Here is a 21,732-nt window from a genome sequence, read left to right on the forward strand (position 1 = left end):
CTGAGCCTTTGGTAAATCTCTCTTTCTTTGTCCAGGCCCTCCATCCGCTCCAGTGAACGTCATCTCCTCAGTCAACGGCACGTCTGTGGTCTTAGAGTGGGATCGGCCGCTGGACACCGGGGGACGCAGCGACCTGCAGTACAGCATACTGTGCCAGAGGTGCTCAGGGGACGGGCCCTGTGAGGACTGCACAGCTTCCCCCGGAGGCAGCAGTGGGGGGAAGGTGGGCGGTGGGGCCAGCATCGGGCTGGGCGGTGGGGGCATCGTGGAGCGCTCCGGCAGCGCCGCGGTCCGATTCATTCCTCGCCAGAGCGGTCTGACGGAGTCCCGGGTGACGGTGCTCAACCTGGTGGCCCACACCAACTACTCCTTCCGCATCCTGGCCACGAATGCTGTGACACACCTGAGCAACGAGGCTTCACCGTATACTGTGGTCAACATCACAACAAACCAGGCAGGTAGGGTTCATGACGGAAACATATGGAGTCACACAAACACTTTGGAGTTAACCTCCAGTATTGAGCAGAGTACTCAACAGTGGAAACTTTGCTGTTTTAGGGATCAAAGTGACAGTACTTTGTATAAGTAACAAAAAAATAACAAAATCAGGCAAAAGAAAATTTTTCCAAATCAGTTTTTTTTTTCATTTAAAAAACTTATACAACTTTAACAAAACTTGCAGGTCTGTGTCTGGTGAATTTTTGGTCAAAACATTGTTTTTCATTCCGTGAGGTTACTCACTGTAAGAGTAAGAGTAGTGATACTTCCTAATAAAATGACTCAAGGAAGGGTAAAATTTGGCTTATGTACTTTTTTAATATTTAAGATTAATTATTTATTATAAGTGAAATTGTTAGTGAAGTTAAAGTTTCTTTATTTGTATCGAGGCACAATAAATTATTTCCTCAATCGTAAGTCAAGCTCAGTTTCTCGTGAAGGAATAATCTCTGAACTCTTAGCACAACAAGGAATGATCACTAGAATGCTTATTTCCAATTAAGTCTGAGAATTTGTAAACATGATAGTCTAACTTTACAGCTGAATTATCCTGTACATAACCTTTCTCTAACTACCGAGATGCAATCTAGATACTGATAGAAAAGACAAAAGGAATACATATACTTAATGAGACAATGGGGATCAAATCAGATGAATGAATGATATCAAGACTCAGGTGAGTCCGCCACTTTGGGACACAGTCATAAAACTCGACCATGTGTTCAGACCTAGCCAGAAGCTAACCTTAAGCTAACCTGAAGCTAACCTGAAGCTAGCTTTAAGCTGAACAAAAAGTTATATGACAACAGAGCGAATGAGAGAAAAAGAAAGGTGAGGTTGCAGATATGAACGCCCAGCTAACTTTTAGCACGTCCTGTATTCTCTACTTTTCCTTAACCAGAGCAGTTTTATAAATATTGTTGTGTTCCTGCATAATCCTACACAGCAGAGGAGTGCTTTTGTGTTTCAAAAATGTGAAATGTTACATTTTTAGTTTCCTCCCAGCAATTATTGGACTGCAAATAATCACACTCAGACTTTGTTTACATTTTGAATCGCTCATTTAAAATGATTTACATTCAAACTAATGAGCATTTAAACCATTTATCTTTATCTGCTGAAGAAAACCACGTCCCAGTCAAAACCTTCAGGGGTTTGAAAACATCTACATGAATAATTAATGTCCATTCTGTAGCTCTTCTGGAAGTGAGACAATATTCTGCTGCTGATGAGGGTTTCAGATTCAGACAGGTATCTAACAAACATTACGTTTTGTACTGGTTTGAGCTGTCTGTCACTGAGATAATTTTCATGTTCTGCCTAGCGGGGCATTAACATGATCCCAGCAGGAGCTGTGTGTTGAATCGCGGTAAACACTGTTTGTCGGTCTTTTCCTGCATCCTGATCTGCCCTGTTTGCTCTGCAGCCCCATCGGAAGTGTTATCCATCCGCCAGGAGAACGCCAGTCAGAACAGCGTGACTCTGATGTGGCATGAACCCGACCAGCCCAACGGAGTCATCCTAGAGTACGACCTCAAATACTATGAGAAGGTATTGAGCTAACAGTCGCACACAGCGACAACAAAAAAATACTGATTTGAAAAAGTCTTTTTAGTCCTTTTTGTCATGCTATAAACTCCATTTATGATTGAAAGACCAACTCAAAGGGCTGCATAATTATTTGGAGGGAACGGTGGTTTTTGCTGATTGCAGTTTGACAGAAGCCATTGAAAGGACAGAGCAAATATTTGGTAAAAGGTGCCCTGGTCAGATCACGTGACCAAAATGTAACCTGGAAACAACATGAGAAACGTCATGTGGATCTTTGAACGTCTCTCAGCTGTTCCTCTTGGAGAAACATGGTGGTGGCTGCATCATCCTGTGAGATTCTGGATACACAGGAATCCTGGAAGAGCCAGTAGAGACAAAGTGATGACTGACAGCACTAAGACCCTCCTCCTTGCTCTCATTGGTTATTTCTAGTTAGCATTGGGAGCTCAGGGAGAAGGCCCAGCTCTGTTTTAGTAGATTATGTCTCACACCATCCTGTCATGACATATTGACAGTTTCAATAAATATGTAAAAAAATAAAATGTTTTTATAAAAGCTACGTACTGCAGCTTGAAACCCGTAAACTCATTGTGCTGGAAGGCCCAGAGACAGATCTGAGTGGAGATTCAAGCCGTGGCAATCGGATAGGGAGCGGACAAGCCAGTCCAGGAGAAAGATCCTGGTGGCAGATCCACTAATTGAAAGGAAATGGGGGTCGAGAGGCAGAGGAACAGGGAGGACGAGGCAGTGTGGATTTCAACTTAGCAGAAGTGACAGTGACAGCGAGCGGCTGTTGGGCACATAAACCTCACAATCAGCTAATTGCTCCGAGCGTGTGTGTGTCTGTGTGTTTGTGCGTGCGGCGATAGGAATCATCTAATTGCAGAAGGAGCGGCCAGGGAGCCTGCTGTCTCATAGCCAAACAAGCAGGTTGGTGTGGGGAGGGCTGAAGGATTAGCTTGTCTCTTGCTCTGCGTCTTAATCTTCACCCAGAGGCTGACACTTTTGCGCGTGTGTGTGTGTGTGTGAGGATTTTAAGTGGACCAGTCAGCAGTGTGTATTCTCAAGGTTTCTCTAGAACTTCACAGAACAAATCAGAGTCATGTGGAGGGCGGTGGTCCGTTGCTGCTCCTCATTAGCTGAGCACGATGAAGACAAAATCCCTGCTAAAGACGCATGAGTCATTCATTTTGGAGCTCACTAGCACCTCTTGTAACTGTTTAACCCGCTCTGCCTCTACAAAGTGAGGATAGCAGTGACAGGAATAATTAACTGGATTTTTAATCCAGATTGTATTAAGAGTCTTCTCTAGAGAAGTGTACTGAATAGACGTTTATCCCTGGCATTTTTGGGCTCCTAAGGATTCGTTTTAATATACTTTATATTACTTTTCCAGGATGTAATCATTATACAAAATATTACATAAGTGACAAAAAAAATCAGTTTTGTACACAAGAATTTATTGTGGATTCTTTTCCAACTGTTTATTTTCTGATGTAGTGTCATTATACCTTTTGTTTTTGGTTTTGTTGAACGTTTTGCTTCCTTTAACAATGATCCACTACCAGAGAGTAAACCAAGACTACAAGAGTGAACCTTCTGAGAAAAGAAGGACATTGTATTTATGGTTACAATATCTAAAAGGAAATCTGTTGTAGGGTTATTTTGATTTATCTCTGTACTTTTTAGTTTCAAAAAGTATCACTAAGACCAAACTTTTAGTCCTCTAACTTATCACTGAAAGTCTCAACTATCTTCTGTTTTCACATGAACGTGCAATATGTTCAAAATAGTGACACTCAAGCCAAATTTCTGCAACCTTGAGTTTATTTTTCTGTTTGTCTGACAGGACAATGAAGAGCAGAGTTACTCCACCCTAAAAACTAGAAACACTAGTGCTCTTGTGTCGGGGCTGAAGCCGGGGACAAAGTACATCTTCCAGGTTCGGGCCAGAACGTCAGCAGGCTGCGGACGCTTCAGCCAGAACGTCGAGATCCAGACTGGAAAAGCAGGTGACCGGAACTCAGCCGCTGGACTGGCCTGACACTGGGAGCCATTCTTGACTTTCTTTAAAATTCAGTTTCCCTATGCAGTCTGAAAAAACACATGTTGGAGTTTGATGCAGACAGTTTTCAGGTCATCATGAGAATGGGGGGTAAACAGTGTAGTAAGATATATTTCTACTGCTACCTTAAATTTATTGTTATCTTTTGGAGCTATACTCTAAAAATGAGCTGAAATTTAATAAAATCTCTGGACAGATATGGAATATTGACTTAGATTATGAAAAAGAGGTTTGGGTTTCGGTGACTGTGTCAATCATGGCCGGCCCAAGGCATATTGCGAGTTAAGCGACTGCTTGGGATCACCAGGGTGTCCTAATTAAGGGGCACCCTAACTTGGTGCCCCTTACTAAATTTATTTTATGTAAATTTATATGTAATGTAAAATTGCATGTCAATTGGGCATGATAATTTCTTTTAATTGTAATTATTTTTTTCATCTTTTTTGCTTTTCTGTGTATGTTCAAAATAAATAAATAAATGTATTATATATATATATATATATATATATATATATATATATATATATATTAAATTAAATAGCATTTAATTTGTACTAACATTGAATAGTACAAATTAAATGCTATTACACATAGAAAAGCAATTTCTATATTTTTTTATAGTGGTTACACAAATAATGGTTAATCTCTTCATAATTTTTTTGTTTGTAGCTCCTGTAAGTTAAAAATCAACAGCCATAATAACACTGGTATGATGTAAGCTAATTACAAATTATGCTAATAATGGTGGATATGTACAGATAGAGTAGCTTAGGAATGATAAAGCATCTGGTGTTGACATGTTGGTATAGGGGGCCCCTCCTTAGGGCCTCAAAAAGGCTCGGGCCGGCCCTGTTTCGTAAACAACTGTGGTTTCTCCTCTCAACTCAGCTCCTCAATACTGAGTTGTTTTCCTTTTTTTTTTTTTTATTGCTCTTAATGGGGCACTCCATCTGAGAGAGAACAACATAATTCTACTACAAAGATTTATTATGTATTTTTATTTTATTAAAATAACCAATTTCCATAATATGGGATGTGGCAGACTGTCGGTCTGTAAAACTCCAACTCCTGCATGGTGGGACTCCCAGCTTATCTTCCTTTTAGAGATACTGATTCATTCTCATTTTCTGGCTCTGAAGCCAACAGGCCATCAGAGAGCCGAGGAGGCAACATGCTGTCCAATCAATAAGCACCATAGATCATGAATAAAATGCTAAGTAGCCCCATTACTGCCTGGACTAACACTTTTAGTTATTTCAGAGAGCAGAAACAGAACTGCTGTTCTGAATGGTCCCTTTTGAGCTAGCAAACATCAATTTATTTTGTTGGAACTTTATGGTATAGACCACAGAGGCTGATTTGAGTAATTAAAGATAAAAAATCGTCAATGAACTGACGTCCTCATGAAGACCAAGAGGCAGACCAGACAGGTTAGGGGAGAATGTTGTGCAGACATTTAAAGCAGAGTTAAGTTATAAAGCAATATCCCAAACTTGAACAGTGTGATGTTCAAGTTTGGCATCCAAAAACAGAACGAGTAAAGCACAACTGCAAAACTACACCATACAGTACGTAACCCTGGAAACACCAACCAAAGGAAGGTGGATGAAGCCAAGAAAAGCTGTCAGAAAACCTGATCTTCCAACAGGACATCTGCGGTAATCATACAGCCAGCACTACAATGGATCGCTTTAGATCTAGGAAAGATGATGCATTAGAATAACCAAGATGTATTTGAGAATCGATGACAAGCCAGGTCCACCCAGATTAAAGAATGTTCTTTTTTTTTCTGCTTCTGTTTATATTTTGCCATAAACAGACTGTAATCTACTTGGTTCCATCTGCTTGTTTAGTTTGTATTTTCTTCTCTTTAACCGTGTTGCAGTTTAGGAGTTCTACTGTAAGTACAGACTTAATTACCAGGGAGAACAGCAAGCAGTCATAATGCTGCTGACAAACATTCAAAGTCAAACACAAGGTAATTAGAAAGTTCTGAGACTCTTATTAAACTCAAACACCTACCTGTCTTCACCAGCGTCGGCGTAAACAGTAACCTGTCGACCGTTGCAGCCTCTCCTCAGCTAAACGCCGGCTGTCTGTGTCTCTGCAGCTCCTCTGCGTTACAACACCATGACCATCATCTGGATCTCCTTGGCCCTGGTGTCCGGCCTGGTCGCCTTCCTGGCCATCATCATCTGCAGGAAACGGCAAGGCTACACTTTACCACACTACCCGTCGCTGCTGTGTGTGGAACACTTTCTTATGCTACTGTCTCTCTTCGTGTGTTTGATCGAATGTTCTGTGTGTCACTTTATAAATGACGCCTTGTTTGGCCACAGGAGTCATTGGCTGCAAGTAAAATGAGAGATGCTGCAAAATTGAAATGACGATCTTTAAGTAGGATCTTTAACAACGCATCAATCCCTCTGGATTGATGCGTTGTTTAAACACTGAGGTCCTTAATATAGTTTGAGTGTGGCTACGTTCACACAGCAGGTCTTCCTGCTCTATTCCAAATTTCTTGCTGAAATTTGACTTGTTTTATGTATTTGTTCATACTACTAATTAAATGCGGCTGCAATCTGACTTCTGTGTGAACAGTTTAAGACCGGCAACATAGACATGACACAGTCATGGACACCATCTTATACTGATTAAATTTAAAGCCGTTGAGCAGTGGGAGACGACAGCATGGCCACAAGATCACAACAAGACGAAGGAAACTGATGAAAGGAAATCACAGCAGCTTTTAGTGGAGCATTGACCGCAGCTTCTGTAGAGAAGTCTGTCTGGATGTGTGGTCAGAGCCAACAGTGGTGAGGTTGGGATGTGATGCACTTCACTGACACAGACTTCTTTCATCATTCTAATTTTCAGCCATTGTTTGCATCTGGATTTCCTGCGTCTTACTTCTTCTGCTGCAGAATTATGACTCGTCTCACACCGAGAACATGAAAGTTGGATTAAATGCAACCTGACCGTTCAGACTGCAGGCTCCTTGCAAACAATTGGATACACATCTGATTTAGATACCACTATAGAAGTGGCACAGGTCAGATTGTTTTTTGGGGGGGTGAGAAGATTAAAATCGGGTCGTTCAGACTGCCAGTGTCAGATATGGGTTGCATTTACCTGTTGTGTGAACGTAGCTTTTCTCTTGTGGGCCATCGTTCCATTGCTATCACAATGTGACTTAATCTGATGTAAGTTTCTACTATGAAAACATAAAGTGTGTCCTTTCAGCTTGACACACTGCCTACATTCAAAAAGTAGGAAAGTAACTTTTGAGTTTTCCCTGTTGTGTTTATTGGCTTCCATAACTAACAACTGCAACTTTGGCCTCACAGTTGCCAACTTAGCAACTTTGCCACTATGTTTTGTTTTTTTTCCCTAGCAACTCTGTTTAAAAAAAAAAAAAACACAAATAGAAAAAATTGTTGTGGCTTTTATTTACAGATGACATTGGACTTCTGCATTGGAAATTCATATTAAAAATCATTTTAGCTATTAGTTAATCTTATTTTTGCTCAACAAATGAAGACTGTGAAAAAGGAAACAAGGTGTTGAGGTGACATTAGGTCACTCAATGAAACTTAAAGAGTACAAATAATTAATTATGAAATTATTTTTTTTTTTTAAAAACATTGTAACTTCATTACATTGTGTCTATAGATTCTAAACCCAGCCAATGAAGATTTGGAATTGCAACAAAAATAATACCAAAAATTGACAGAGATGGAAATAAAAGCTAACAGAGTGAAAAACTGATTGAATGCACTGTGACAATAATATCATTAAAGTCTAAGGTCTGCTTTGGGGTTTCACGTAAACTAAAGGGCTATGTCAAACTTTTTAATCAGTCTGTGCTGCATTTGATTGTCTCTAGTTTAAAGTTAAAAGTGCATAGACTGATAAAATCCAAGCTGGACTAAAGATTCTTTGATACACAGTTTGTGATTTCAGATTGAGATTCATGAATCTTCCTGCCTGTAGAAACCTTGTGGAAGGGGCAAAATAATTTGACAAGCATAAAAACCCACATACAGAAACATCTGGACTATACTATGTTGATTATGTTCTTTGCACAGTTTGTGATGTCAAATTTTGTGAAAAATCCAAAGGATTATTCTCAGTTTTTCCCCAAAAATGTTTTGTGTCTTGTCCTGCACTGTGAGTCCAGTATTGGGTATAATCTTGTCTGATGATCTAGATGTACTGTTACACCCCTGATAATCAACGGCAAACACTTTTACTACCGCTTTCATGGAGCTGGACTTAATGAGTTGTAAAGGATGAAAGAGGTTCGAGATCTATCCATTTCTTTCTTCTCACACAACTAATTTCCCAACTCATTGTGAATTTAATTACTACCTTCCAGTGTTTCCACGCCCGCCATCAGCCTCCTCCTCCTTCTCCTTTTTACTCTAATGTCTCCTTCTTACAACTTAGATTTGTAGCAAATAATTACAATTAATTACCTGAACTGGTTCTCAGTTTTATGCATATTATGTTTATTAAATTAACTTTGTTAGAGGAAAGAAATCTACTATAACTCAGAGGACATAAGGATGTTATTCAAACCAAGGCACGGTTTTTAGATTGGTCCAGTTTAGCAGACGCACCACATGCTGCCAGTCAGAGGGATCGATGAATAACTGCATCACTTATGCTGGTGGGAAGGAAAATGGACTTCTGGTCCATGAACTAACAAAAAGCTCCCTCAGACTGCCAACAGCAGGCTGCCAGCTCTCAGTTCATAACTGCAAATAAATGAAAGCAAGTTGTCATCAAGGAGGTTTTATGTTCTAACAGTTTTACACTGTTTTTCCAAAGGTTCCTTGCATATTTAAAATGTTCCTTAATCTCCAAAAAGACAGAAACAACAGGACAAGAAAAGGACCTGAAACTTTCTGCATCTAAGTGCCGTACATGTAAATGAGGACGTGTGCAGAAACAAGGCATCTGTTGGCAACCTCTGTGTGTTTGAGTGAACAAGTTCTCCTGTCTGCTTTTAAAATTCTTTTTAGTAAATAATTCATACAAGTTTTTTTTTCTTCTGAGTTGCAGTATGTAACATCTCTAAAAAAAAAATAATAGATGTGTTGAAACTGCCACCATGTCGTGACAGCATGTTGCGAAACACATAATCTGTGAAAAGATCCATCTCCTCCACCTCTATGAGCTGCTCCCAACCAAAAACAGCCAATCAGAGGAGGAGGGGCTTAGTGCTGTCAATCAAATCATGTACTTGCTGCTAAATGTGCTAATGGCATTGCAGACAAACTATTCATCCACCATCATTGGTGGCCATGCTAACTAGTCTTAGCATTCATGACAGAACATCCTACATGCAGCAGTAAGAGAGCTGCATGGGGTGGTGCCACCATGCTAAGACCCGCCTCCTTGCTCCGATTGGTTGTTTCTAGTTAGTACTGGCAGAAGACAGAGGATCTCAATTTTTTAATTTTTTTCATGGCTTATATCAAACTATCACGACATATTGACAAGTTCCACTATTATGTTATATACATATATATATATATATATATATATATATATATATATATATATATATATATATATATATATATTTTATTTTTTATTTTTATAAAAGTTGCATAGTGCAGTTTTAAATACAAACAATCCTTACTAGGGGTGTAACTGTTACATCCAGCTCATAAAACAAGCTGGTACAGAAAACTGGGTTGAGATGAGACAAAATGTTGGTAAACATTGAGTATTTGAAGAATGCTACAAACCAAATCCTCCTATGGTCTCCTTTTAAGAAAGGAAATATGTTATGAATCACAGTCGGAGTTTAACCCCAGACAGCAGTTTGGATCTTGAATTATGTATTTTTGTGATACTTGAAATGTAGCTGTGCTGTCCTGTATTCATCGCTCTGTATGTTTCTGTGTGTGCCTCTATGTGTGCGTGTGTGTGGGTGTGTGTGTGTGCGTGCGTGCGTGCGTGTGCCTGCGTGGGTGCGTGCGTGCGTGTGTGTGTGTGTGCGTGTGTGTGTGTATAGACACTGCGGCTACAGCAAAGCGTTCCAGGACTCCGATGAGGAAAAGATGCATTACCAGAATGGTCACGGTATGTTTACTATAGTCCTCAGTTGTCACTAGTAACAGATTACAACACATTTCTTAAAGGGGCAGTATTGTGTTTTCCAGGCATATAATCATTTTATAGCACAATCAAGTAACTATGTTAACTTCAGTTGCATAGATCAAATAAGTATGACTTAAAAATGTTTGACTTCCTAATTTAAAACCTTGAAATTGGCCCTCTGTTGTTTTAAAAACTCCTGCTCTTTCTGAAACTCTGTCCCTAGGAAATCATCACAACTTGGCTCCATTATTAGCTCTTTAGCAACATTTTTACCAGTGTTTCATTAAGAAGTAGCTCTTATTTTGAGCTCAACAGATGTGCAGATCCACCAGGTGTTTGCTAATTACTGCTGGGCTAGTCTGAAGGATCTGAGCGGGAGAGGGCTGCTCTGTGAAGCAGAAGTTTGGAAACTGCATCTCTGAGGAGGAGCTGTGCCTCAAAGGCGGAGCTAGGTCCAATCAGGCATTTTGTACAGCGAGTGGTTGCCATGGATATTAAAGGATTCCTCAAACAGGCATGAAAAAATGAGGGCAACACTTCAGGTATGTTTTTGATGAGGGAATAACATGAAGTAAAGCTCAAAAAAAGTCGATTTTACATAATACTGCCCCTTTAAAGGGATTGCATTTTCATCCACATATAATAAATGAAATCCTCAGAGCAAACAGCTTTCATCAGCCTGTGCTTGCTGGAGGCCACTCTCCTCCTCCCCTCTCTGTTTGTGTTCTCTCCTTCTGTCTCTCTGCCGGTCCTTTCATCAGGCTTTCCCGGTGCGCTCCAGCGACTCGGGCTCAGATGTGATGCTGCTCCCATCCTCCGCTATGTGACCAAATGCTAATGTTGTTTATCTTAGTGTCATTCCCCGACGCGAGGTTCTATATCGACCCGCACACGTACGAGGACCCCTGCCAGGCGGTCCACGAATTTGCCAGAGAAATTGAAGCTTCCAGGATCAAGATCGAGAAAATTATCGGCTCAGGTGAAAAAAAAAAAAAACATGGGCTCGCACACACAAACAGAGACAAACAAAGAGGCACACACACACACACACACAGAGTAAGACTCATTGAGTAGGCTAACTTAAAATCATTGGCCGGTGTAAAAGGCTGCAGGGTGCAGCAGAGAGGAGGATGGCGGAGTGGAATCAGAGCGTTGCGTGGAGCCGTCAGTCACAGCTCAGCAGCCAGGCAGGGAATACTAACACTGTGTCAGCTCCACAATATGACTGCTGTAGCTATACACAGACACACAACGTGGAAATCAGAGCTCTCCTGACTGCAAGATAAGAAGCAAGTTATACTTAGCTCCTGTATTTGTTATGTGAAAACTCAGGCCTTAAGTCTATTTCTGTCTCTTACCTTAGAAAGCAAATTAATTGACAGTGTCATTCATAAAACTGGTTGTAGAATGGTGAGGGTAAAGCTGGGCATGCACTGATTTATCGGTGCCGATTTCTTTAATTTTAGGAGACTGGTGATCGGCCGATACTTACATGTGTAGCTGATCTTTTCCCCTGATCTTATCTACCTCAGCAAAGGTCTAAAAATCCACCACTGTTCTCTTCTGCTTTACCCTGAGAGGTTTAACTGTTAGCCCCGCCCACCAGGTCATGTCTGCATGTTTGCAGTTAACAACAGTCGCCCCACTGTTGCCAACTCAGGGGCTTTATTGCTATATTTAGCAACATTTCAGACAAAAAAAAAAATTGTAATGGACAAAATCAGAATTGGCAGGCTTTTTGAAAATTGGTAATCAACGATCGGCCAGAAAACTGCAATCGGTACAATCTTATCAGAGTCCATATTCAGTATGTTTGAGATGTTTAAAATCCAGATTTCATAATATGAACCTTGTTACAATGTACTGCGTATTTTAAGCTGCAGAGTATTATTTCAACACTTAGTGCACTGGTTTTGTGGAGTCTTTTTGACATCCAGCTCATCAGTACCAGTACGTCTTCATCCAAACTCTTCACAATTCTCAGATGTTATTTATCTGTATGTTCTTAGAAACTAATGTTTATTTTTTCCAAGAGTTTCACTCATTGAAACGGAGAAATTTTCTGTTTCAATAAGTGACACTGAACACTTCAAATACTCCTCTGTCGCTTTGTCATGATTTCAGGAGAATTCGGAGAGGTGTGTTACGGACGGATGAGGCTTCCTGGGAAACGAGACATCCCCGTGGCGCTGAAGACGCTGAAGGCGGGATACACTGAGAAACAGAAGAGGGACTTCCTAGCTGAAGCGTCCATCATGGCCCAGTTTGATCATCCAAACGTTATCCGACTGGAAGGGGTGGTAACTCACAGTACGCTGACGCCAAAACACTCCATCCATTTGTCAATATATTAGCCAGAAGGTGCTCAGTGTGTCAAACAGGTTGTCTTTCCTCTTAAATCCTTTTGCAGTTTATCAGATTTAAGCCATAAGTTGTTGTATTAAATTTCATTGGGATATTTTGTGTCCAACACAAAGTAGTGGATAATTGTGAAGTGGAAGGAAAAGGAAAACATGGCTGTCAAAACAGCTTGAAACGACTCTGAATGCACAGAATAGAGATCATTCTCTAATCCCTAAACTATGATCCAGTGCAACAACTAGAAGAAGTTAGACAAATATCAGCCCTTCATTTGAAAAGCAGCTAAAGCTCTGGTCATTAGAAATGAACACTCCCACATCACCTTCCCATGTACCTTACACGATAGCATTTAGTACATTTAAAAATAAAGGTCCACAGTCTTCACTAAATGTGACACTTTAAGAAATAAAGCCAAGACTCTCAACACAATTTATGCAAGTGAAAGAAAATACAATTTTTGGAAAACCTTTTAAAAAAAGGCTACTTTACTTTAAGTTACTCTTAAGTAATATTGCCAGTTTCCTGAGGTCAGGTATCCATAGCAACAGGACAGCAGACAAGAGAGGACTCCATCCTTGCGTTAGGATGGAGTCTTAGGGCGATTGTTGACAGAAGGAGAGCTGCAATTTTACGACTGTTGAAAATAAAATTCTAGATAAATAATCATGGCAATGTTCCCGATCCATAAGGTCAGATCTATTTAACGTATTTCTATGTTCTGTGCTCTGAGCAATGTCATGCTTTATTGTTTATATTATATTATATTTAGAATCCCTAATATGACTTTCTGAACCAGTTGAAAGGTTTGTAGCACTTTATATTTTACATGTTTGACCAAGATAGTCAATTTCAGTTTCTTTATTATTTATTTTCCTTTGGCTGTTCTACTCCTAACTGCACTGGCTGAACAAATTAAAGTTGTTTTTACGTGTTTGACCAAGCTTGTGAAGCTGTTGGTGTATTTAAATGTGCTGTATGGTGCAGTCAGCAGGTCACTTTATAATTCAGTACATTTATGTCTGAGTTTAAAACAAGAAGTTAATTCAGCTGTTTGTTTTCGCCCGATGGATTTGGTATCGTAAGTGAAAGAGTAGATCGGTGCATCGCTGCTTTTTGCACATCTTTACCAGGTGTGCTAATGAACGTTACAAGCTTTAGATATGAAGGTGGCTGAATATTGTGTGTGTGTGTGTGTGTGTGTGTGTGTGTGTGTGTGCGTGTGTGTGTGTGTGTGTGTGTGTGTGTGCGTGTGTGTGTGTGTGTGTGTCCAGGTAAACCGGTGATGATCATCACAGAGTACATGGAGAATGGCTCTCTGGATGCCTTCCTGAGGGTTGGTATTCATTTATAATCAGCTGTTATAATCATGTTCTTGAAACAATGTTTTCTGTTTTTATACTCCAGCTCTGTTTTTATTCAAGTTTTCTCCACATGTAAATCTTTTCTCCTCCTCTTAAAACTCTTCATTTGTTCCAGTGACCAGTTACAATGAAATCATAGCCCAGTGGGAATGTTTCCCTCCAACTGAGAAAAAAAAAGCAGAAAATGCCACCCCACCCCCCTGCCCCCCACCCAAAAAAAAAAAAAAAAAAAATATATATATATATATATATATATATATATATATATATATATATATATAATCTAGGGTGCGTGATTCCTCCTAATAGTTTTGAGAGAATTGACTAAGCATGATTTCATCAGATGTTGTTGTTATGATGTAGAGATTGCAAACTAGCATGGACCACACTTTTGAATAAAATGGAGAAATTTGGACTTTTAAGAGTTTTATGCCTCTGGTATGGCACAAACAATCATCATTAGATGGGAGCAGAAAACATGAAGTGCAGAAAATAACTCCAGTGAAGAGTTGGATCTCTGACAGGACTAGAGGCATTTCTTTCTAAGTGCATTGTTTCTACTAGGTTCATTTACAGGTTACATTTACAATTTCCATCAGCTTCAGTCTTTGCTTCTATGAAAATGCTTTAGATTAAAACTTTAAAGCTTATGACATTACTGCTTTATTGCCTTATCTTTAGTGTGTTCTCTATCTTGATTAAAATCTACTCGGCTCATTTTCAGTATCATCACACTCATTCTTTTTTTTTTCTTTCCCCTAATAAGTGTTATGTGTTAGTTTGTGAGCAGGAATTGCATCAGCTCAATCCAACTGAAATGAAAAACTTGAACACATGAACACATTCACTATCCTGCTGCTCACTCCAAGTGCTCTTTAGGTTAACTTGGTGATGGCTGGATAGTTTCCTTTAGGATTTCCTGATTTATTTAATTGATTGATTAATTGTTATTACTGTCAAGTTGTCCAGTTGCTGAAGGAGCAGATCAACCCCAGATGGGGTCTGGCACAAAGTTCCTCCTAAGGTGAATGCTCTGTACTTGTATAGTTCTTTATCAGGTCTAGATGATCCTAAGATCCCATCTGTTTTCCCCAGTTTCTTATTGAGGAATCAAGACCTGAGACCAGTTAGGTATGCTAGACCAGTTAGCATACCTAACTGGTCTACCTAACGCAGACCAGTTAGTTTTACGTTTTGCTCGGTGTTCTTCTGTCTGGATGAGTCGTAGCTACACTCCAGGTTGACCACTGTTTGGAAACTTCCCCTTACGTTTCTGTTTTAGTCATGTGGTTAATGACCGTCACCATAAGCGGTTTTGTAACCTTTTAAAGAATGACTTTGTTTCTTATCTGGTCTTGAATTTCTTGAGGTTGAGGCATTATTCGCTGTCTTGTGAGAACTTGAAGGTTCTCCTTTTTTTCTTAGTGATTTCCTTATTCTACAGATCAGGCAGTAAAGAGGCATCATTGAGAAACCTGAAATACGTGATTTATTATTATTATTATTATTTTATGTTTTAAGGTGAAGAAAGTTCTAGTTTTGTTTTTACATTGGGCCTAGCCTTACCGATACTTTCCTGTACTTTCCCACTCAATTCTTATCTCCCTTACTGCACAGACTCAACTTTCTCCCATTGAAGTGGATTTCTCTGGTTGAATTTCTGCAGGGCCAATCAGGGAACAGGAGAAGTTGTGAACGATGATGTAGATTTTCTGCTGTTCTAGAAGGAAGTGAAGGAAGTTGTTTGGTCCAAGTTGGTCACACTTCAAATGATTAAATTAACATCAACGCCTCGAGGCTGAGCGACTCGTTCAGATCAGCTCTTCTCTCTTCACAGTGGAGGATGGCTGCTTACAGCGAAGACAGTTTGAGACAAGACTCATAGCGTTAAACTGATGCATTACAGACATCACAGCTAAACATTAGAAATGGGGCAAAGTTTGAAACGTCAACAGAGTTCACACCTCCAGGAAGGAAGCAACCGAGAGTCCAGACTCTCTGGACACAGCAGAGTGTAGAACCAGGAGCTGGTCTTTACCAGTCTGTACTGGATAAGTTTTTTTAATAAATGAAATTTGAAAACTACTTTTTGCTCAGATTATTTATTTATTTATCTATTTTTGATGATCTAAAACACCCAAGTATGAGAAAAGAACAAAACTAATCAAGCCTTTGAGGGTACGGAGACGTTTTCGCAGCACCATAACCAACTCCTGTCCTCTTCTTTCTCACAGAGACACGATGGCCAGTTCACCGTCATCCAGCTGGTCGGGTTGCTGCGCGGCGTCGCGGCAGGTATGACCTACCTGTCCGACCTGGGCTACATCCACCGGGATCTGGCCGCCCGCAACATCCTGGTCAACAGCAACCTGGTGTGTAAGGTATCTGACTTTGGCCTGTCCAGAGTCCTGGAGGACGACCCCGACGCTGCATACACCACCAGTGTGAGTTTTCACATTGAGGCAAGCATTGATGCAACAACACACACTCACACACATTCAGAGATTCTTTCAAATGAATTGCCTGGCCTCAAAAGAGACAAGACGTAGATAAGAACTGATTATTAATGCAGTGTTAAGGCATTAAAGACTTGATTTACCAACATCAAGTCTTTAATTAGATTACCTCGTTCAGCCAGTTGATGTGTTAAGTTGCTTTAAGTAACTTTTTCCCATTATTTGCTTCATGGAACAACCTGTCTGATTTTCATTCCAAACAGGATTTCTCTAGTTTCCTTCCAGTCGTTCACAAATGGAAAAATATTTCTATGGCAAAATATTTGATACTGATGTTGATTTTCATTTCCTAGATAAGGCATTTTAAACGATCTGTATTTATTTTATAGTGGTTAGCTGAGGTAATCACACCCCTTGAATGTTGCCACATGTTCTTATGCTACAACCACAAACTTAAATGTATTTTGTTGGATATTTTTGTGAAAGACCTATAAAGACCAAGGGACACAGCCAGGGGGCGCTGCGCTAGAGGGGGCTTCAAAACGATGGTGGACTCGTTGTTTCTATGGGTCATTTTCTGAATTTAGCAGCTGTTTGTGGAGAAGAAGTATAATAAAACACTCAACAGTGAAACATCTTAGGTTTGAGTAAACTTTAGTCTTCTTTCATTTAGTACATTTTACGTTTTTAAACATTTGATCTTAATTATATTCTTTAAACATCTTATCTATGACATGCACCGGATACTCTTTGAAAGTCACATTTTAAAGCAAGTTGATGAAGACAGTCTGAAGCAGGAGAGGGAGGGTTCTGAGACAAACAGCAGGGAATCCTTCAAAGTGTCGTCATTTTAATTTGGAAGAAAATTAAAGTTAATTAAATCTACTTTAAAATGACACAAAACTTAATGACAACAGAAGCAGGCGATAACACACACACACCCGCGCACACGCACACACACACACACACACACACATTTCACTCTGTTAAAAGAAAAAATGAACTCATAGTTTGACGTTTGGCCTAGAAAGTAAGACAAAGACAAAGTAAAGTTCGGTTCAAATACACTTTTACAGAAGCAATACAATCAAATTCAATCAAGTCATATGAAAGTGGGAGCAAAGTAAAAATTGTCTTGATTGTGGAGGTGCTTCACTCGGGAGCAGCTCCGTATTAATCCTGCAGCCCATCGAGAACTAAAGTATTGAGTTTCAAGTGAAAAAAGTAAAAAGCTTTCAAAATCCGATTCTATCACTTAACAGCGCACAGATGAAAATAACGCATTTGTTTGTCCCAGTCTGTCTAAGCACAGCAATCACATTACAGAATGCAGAGGGATTACGAGCAGCAGCAGCAGCTCAGCGCTGTCCTGATAGGAGAGGGATGGCAGAGCGCGATAGAGAGAAAGCACAGCGTCATTACAGCACACCTCCAATTAATGCTCGATAATACTTGGAGATTAATAGAGTTCCCATTACTGCCAGGAGATTAGGAAACTTTTACCAAAGCGCCACATTTTCTGGAGATAAAGGCGGCATCGGAGCCAGGCTGAAGCATAAAGTTAAGATGTGTCGCCTTTACACCTTCGTGTTTAGCACTTCGGTTTGGTTTTCATCATTAAAGAGAAGCAAGACGAAATTTGAAGAAATTACCTTTCTTCAAAGGGGAGCAAGATGAATTGCAGCGCTTAAGTAAATTACACCGTAATAATTTAATGTAACCACAAACGACTGTATTTGTATCTTTCCGTCACCACTACCAACTCAACCCTGAGCAATCTCCACCCCATCAACCTGTGACCATCGCCACAAAAAACATTTTTTCACATGAATGAGAAGTGGAAAAAATAGCAAAAAAATAAGACTGAAAGAAAAATTGTGAAGTGAAGAAAAATTTCACTTCACAATTATGAGCTACTAGTTTTGGACAAACACAAAAATATCAATAAAATACATTCAAGCCGGTGGTTTATGTCAACATGTGGAAAGGTTCCAGCCTCTTCATCAGTCTCCCTCATTGTGTCTTTATGTAACTCTTATGAAAAATTGATTTTTTTTTACATATTTGTTGAAACTGTCACTGTGTTGTGACAGTATGGCATTAGTCAGATAATCTGTGAAAAAATCAAGCTCCTCTGATTTTTCCCTTGTGCTCCAAGTGCTAACAAGAAGCAACCAATCAGAGCCGGGAGGAGGGGCTTAGGGCTGTCAATCATTCGCTCAATCTGCTATGATACCTAGCCTGTTGTGAATGCTAAGTCTAGTTAGCACAGTCACCAATAACCACATATCAAAGCTTTGTTTCTGTAACTGTAAGTTGTTTCTCTGCCATTCACACATTTGGCAGCATGTTCATGATTGACAGCGCTAACACCCTCCTCCCGGCTCTGATTGGTTGATTTCCACCGTGAGCAATGCATTTCAATCAATCTTTTCACAGATTATCTCTCATATTATGCTGTCCTGACACAAATATGTAAAGATCATGTGCTTCATACAAGTATCATACTGCGACTTTACGTTTGCTGATGTGAATATAATTCTTGTAAAATAAATTTCAAGAGTAAATAAATTGTAAAAAAAAAAAAAAAAAAAGAAAAAAAAAGTATACCTCATGATGAATCATGTGGTAAAATAACTTTAAAGATTACTTCCAGTGATAATCAGTGTATTTTTGGAGAAACTGCTCAACTACAGAGGAGCAACATATATAACGCTGTCGGGTTCTGTTTGAATGGACTGACCAATAGGGTGGAAAAATCCCAATCCGCTGGACGGCTCCCGAGGCCATAGCCTACAGGAAGTTCTCCTCCTCCAGCGACGTGTGGAGCTACGGCGTGGTCATGTGGGAAGTGATGTCATACGGAGAGCGGCCGTACTGGAACCTCACCAACAGAGACGTGAGCGTGTTCAGCCGGATCGGACCTTTGCTAAGAGAGTTCTGCCCTCTGCTTGCCCCAGTGACGCGTGGCTTCTGCTGAACATTTGCAGGTCATTAAGTCTGTGGAGGAGGGCTACCGGCTGCCTGCGCCGATGGGCTGCCCCGCTGCCCTGCACACGCTCATGCTGGACTGCTGGCAGAAAGACCGCAACGAGAGGCCGCGCTTTTGCCAGATAGTCACCGTTCTTGACAAGCTAATCCGCAACCCAGAGAACCTGAAGTCCATGGACACTCTCTGCAGGTAGGTGGGAGGCTCGCTCCAACCTCTGTGTGGCTCTGCTGTGCAACACGGCCAGCTTCAGTCTGAGCGTTTCATTAAATATTGGTTTAAGTGATTAGGAGATTTAGATACCAGTCAGAGCAAAGGCACCACCTCCAGAGAAGAGGATTTTCAGGACAATATATGCCGACAGACTGTAAGGCTACTAGGTGTCCCACTGAGAGAGGCAGAGTAAATTCAGAATCCATTGTCTGCTGTCAAATGTGGGTGCAGTTGGATAAAGTTACAAACAGAGTTTTTTCCTCATCATTTTTGTGATTAACTACAATCCATCCTGTGGTATTGATGTTGATCCTCAGTAAATCTGGTGACATGTCTGAGGGGACATGCTGTCTGATACTGGAACTTTCCTGTGTAGATGCTGAGTCCTAAAGAGTTATTGGTGTGTGAGCATCGTGCAGCAGCAGAAGATATAATCTAGGATTGAGACAGAACAAAGTGGAAGGATTCTTTAGGGTGCTTTCATACCGTCTCTGTTTTGTCTGCGTTAATCAAACTCCAGTCCGTCTGCCTACAACGTGTGTTTGGTTTGAGGAGATGTGAAGGCACAATCAAAGGCTGATATGGACCAGAAAAGTGAACTCTGGTTCTACTAATCTAGCTCTGGGTTCAGCTGAAGTGAACTCTGGTTCAGTTCTAATGTATTTGTGAACGCCAAGCGGACGTGAAACCGCTCCAAAAGCAGGAAGCAACTACACCACAGGGCATTCTGGGTAAATACAACCAGAACAGAGTTGCAACTCTCACACTTGCAGGAGAAATACCAAAGACAAAGAGAAGTCCTCCACCCATTAAAATCTCTCACCAAACAGCTTTTTTTCAAAGGGTTTGGTTTGTTTGACCCAGTGCAGTGTGGATGCGAACCGAATCAGCTGAAAAGTCCCAAATAAAACTGAGTCAACCGGACCGTTGGGTGTGAAAACAGCCCCGATGTGTCCAAGGCAGCTCTCATCCAACCACAGACACTAACCTCTCTGTCCTTCTTACTCCTGTTGACTGTCTCACTGTTTGCTCCCCAGCTTCAGTCTCTTGCTTCATCTAAGATTTTTTTTTGTCCAATTTCATCTCCATCCCATAACCGAAGCCTTTCCCTTTTCTCTTTGCTGCAGTCTAAGCAGTCCTCCGTTAATGGAGAGAGCCATCCCTGACTTCAGCAGCTGTAACTCCGTAGACGAGTGGCTGGACACCATAAAGATGGGCCGATACAAAGACCACTTTGCAGCAGGGGGCTTCCACACTCTGGGACACGTCATAAGCATGAAGCAAGGGTGAGACAGCACCTTAATGCAGCTACCTGGCTGAAGAATCACACACCTTAAACTATGAAATATCAAATGGTTGTTGCGAACTGGCACTAAGCAAATCAACTAAAATGAAATTAAAAGACATTATAATCAAGTGGTTATTAACTTGATACACACCAGTGATCATTAAGAAGACAGAAGTCACAAAGTAGAGTCAGACTAAATAAGCAACATTAATCAAATAAGACAAAAGTTAAGAAATCCCAATAAATTCCAATGTTCTTTAGATTACAATATGCTGATCCTGATCAAAGCTGTTCAGACTGCAACCTGGTGGATCTGCAGAGAGCTACTGTAATGATCAGTATTTCATTGATGTAATAATCAACATGTTTTGAATATTTCTTCAATGCTTTACTTACACTTTTAGTTTATACCTTGTGTTTCTTCATTCATTCTCATAGTTTGTGCTTTAAAATAGTTTCTTTAGAATACTGTGTCTTCATGTTTACTGCATGTATCTGGTTGGGTTTTCTTTTCTCCTTGCTTTTATTTCTCACCTTCCCCTCAGTCTGACCTTCTGCTCCTCTTCCCAGCTGTTCATCTTTTCCTCATTTGCCTCTGCCTGCTCCCTTCACCAGCTGCTTCCACTCATCTGTGATTAGCTCTTCTGGTCTCTTTGGCTGTGTTTCCATTGACCATACAATTGCGCAATTTGACATTTTGAAAATAAATTTGTGCCAATTTTGAAAAAAGAAATAATAACAAAAAAAATTGTTTTTTGCTGAAAGTTACAAAGAAGACTACGACAGGAAGTAGCTGGACGATGATGGCGCTGCATGTTTTTAATGACTTATGGAGT

The 21,732-nt window shown here is 40.4% G+C and overlaps 1 protein-coding gene across 7 annotated transcripts in view; it reads left to right on the forward strand.

Annotated features, from left to right (window-relative positions):
* epha8 (eph receptor A8) overlaps positions 1-21,732 on the forward strand; it is a 124,375-nt gene that overhangs the window by 95,947 nt on the left and 6,696 nt on the right. For 4 of the 7 annotated variants that reach the window (XR_006371009.1, XR_006371010.1, XM_044121415.1 and 1 more), the window contains exons 8-19: positions 36-458; positions 1,925-2,049; positions 3,899-4,061; positions 6,225-6,357; positions 10,143-10,210; positions 11,082-11,207; positions 12,353-12,538; positions 13,861-13,922; positions 16,185-16,412; positions 19,156-19,305; positions 19,397-19,587; positions 20,736-20,894. Coding sequence is in view for 5 of the 7 variants with exons in the window: in XM_044121415.1 (XP_043977350.1) it covers positions 36-458; positions 1,925-2,049; positions 3,899-4,061; positions 6,225-6,357; positions 10,143-10,210; positions 11,082-11,207; positions 12,353-12,538; positions 13,861-13,922; positions 16,185-16,412; positions 19,156-19,305; positions 19,397-19,587; positions 20,736-20,894 (2,014 nt within the window). In the remaining 2 variants the exon portion in view is untranslated. The remainder of the gene's footprint in view (positions 1-35; positions 459-1,924; positions 2,050-3,898; positions 4,062-6,224; positions 6,358-10,142; positions 10,211-11,081; positions 11,208-12,352; positions 12,539-13,860; positions 13,923-16,184; positions 16,413-19,155; positions 19,306-19,396; positions 19,588-20,735; positions 20,895-21,732) is intronic. The other 3 variants (XM_044121416.1, XM_044121417.1, XM_044121418.1) reach the window with 3 other exon arrangements.

The sequence above is a fragment of the Gambusia affinis genome, linkage group LG07, assembly GCF_019740435.1.
Source record: "Gambusia affinis linkage group LG07, SWU_Gaff_1.0, whole genome shotgun sequence".
Lineage (NCBI taxonomy): Eukaryota > Metazoa > Chordata > Actinopteri > Cyprinodontiformes > Poeciliidae > Gambusia > Gambusia affinis.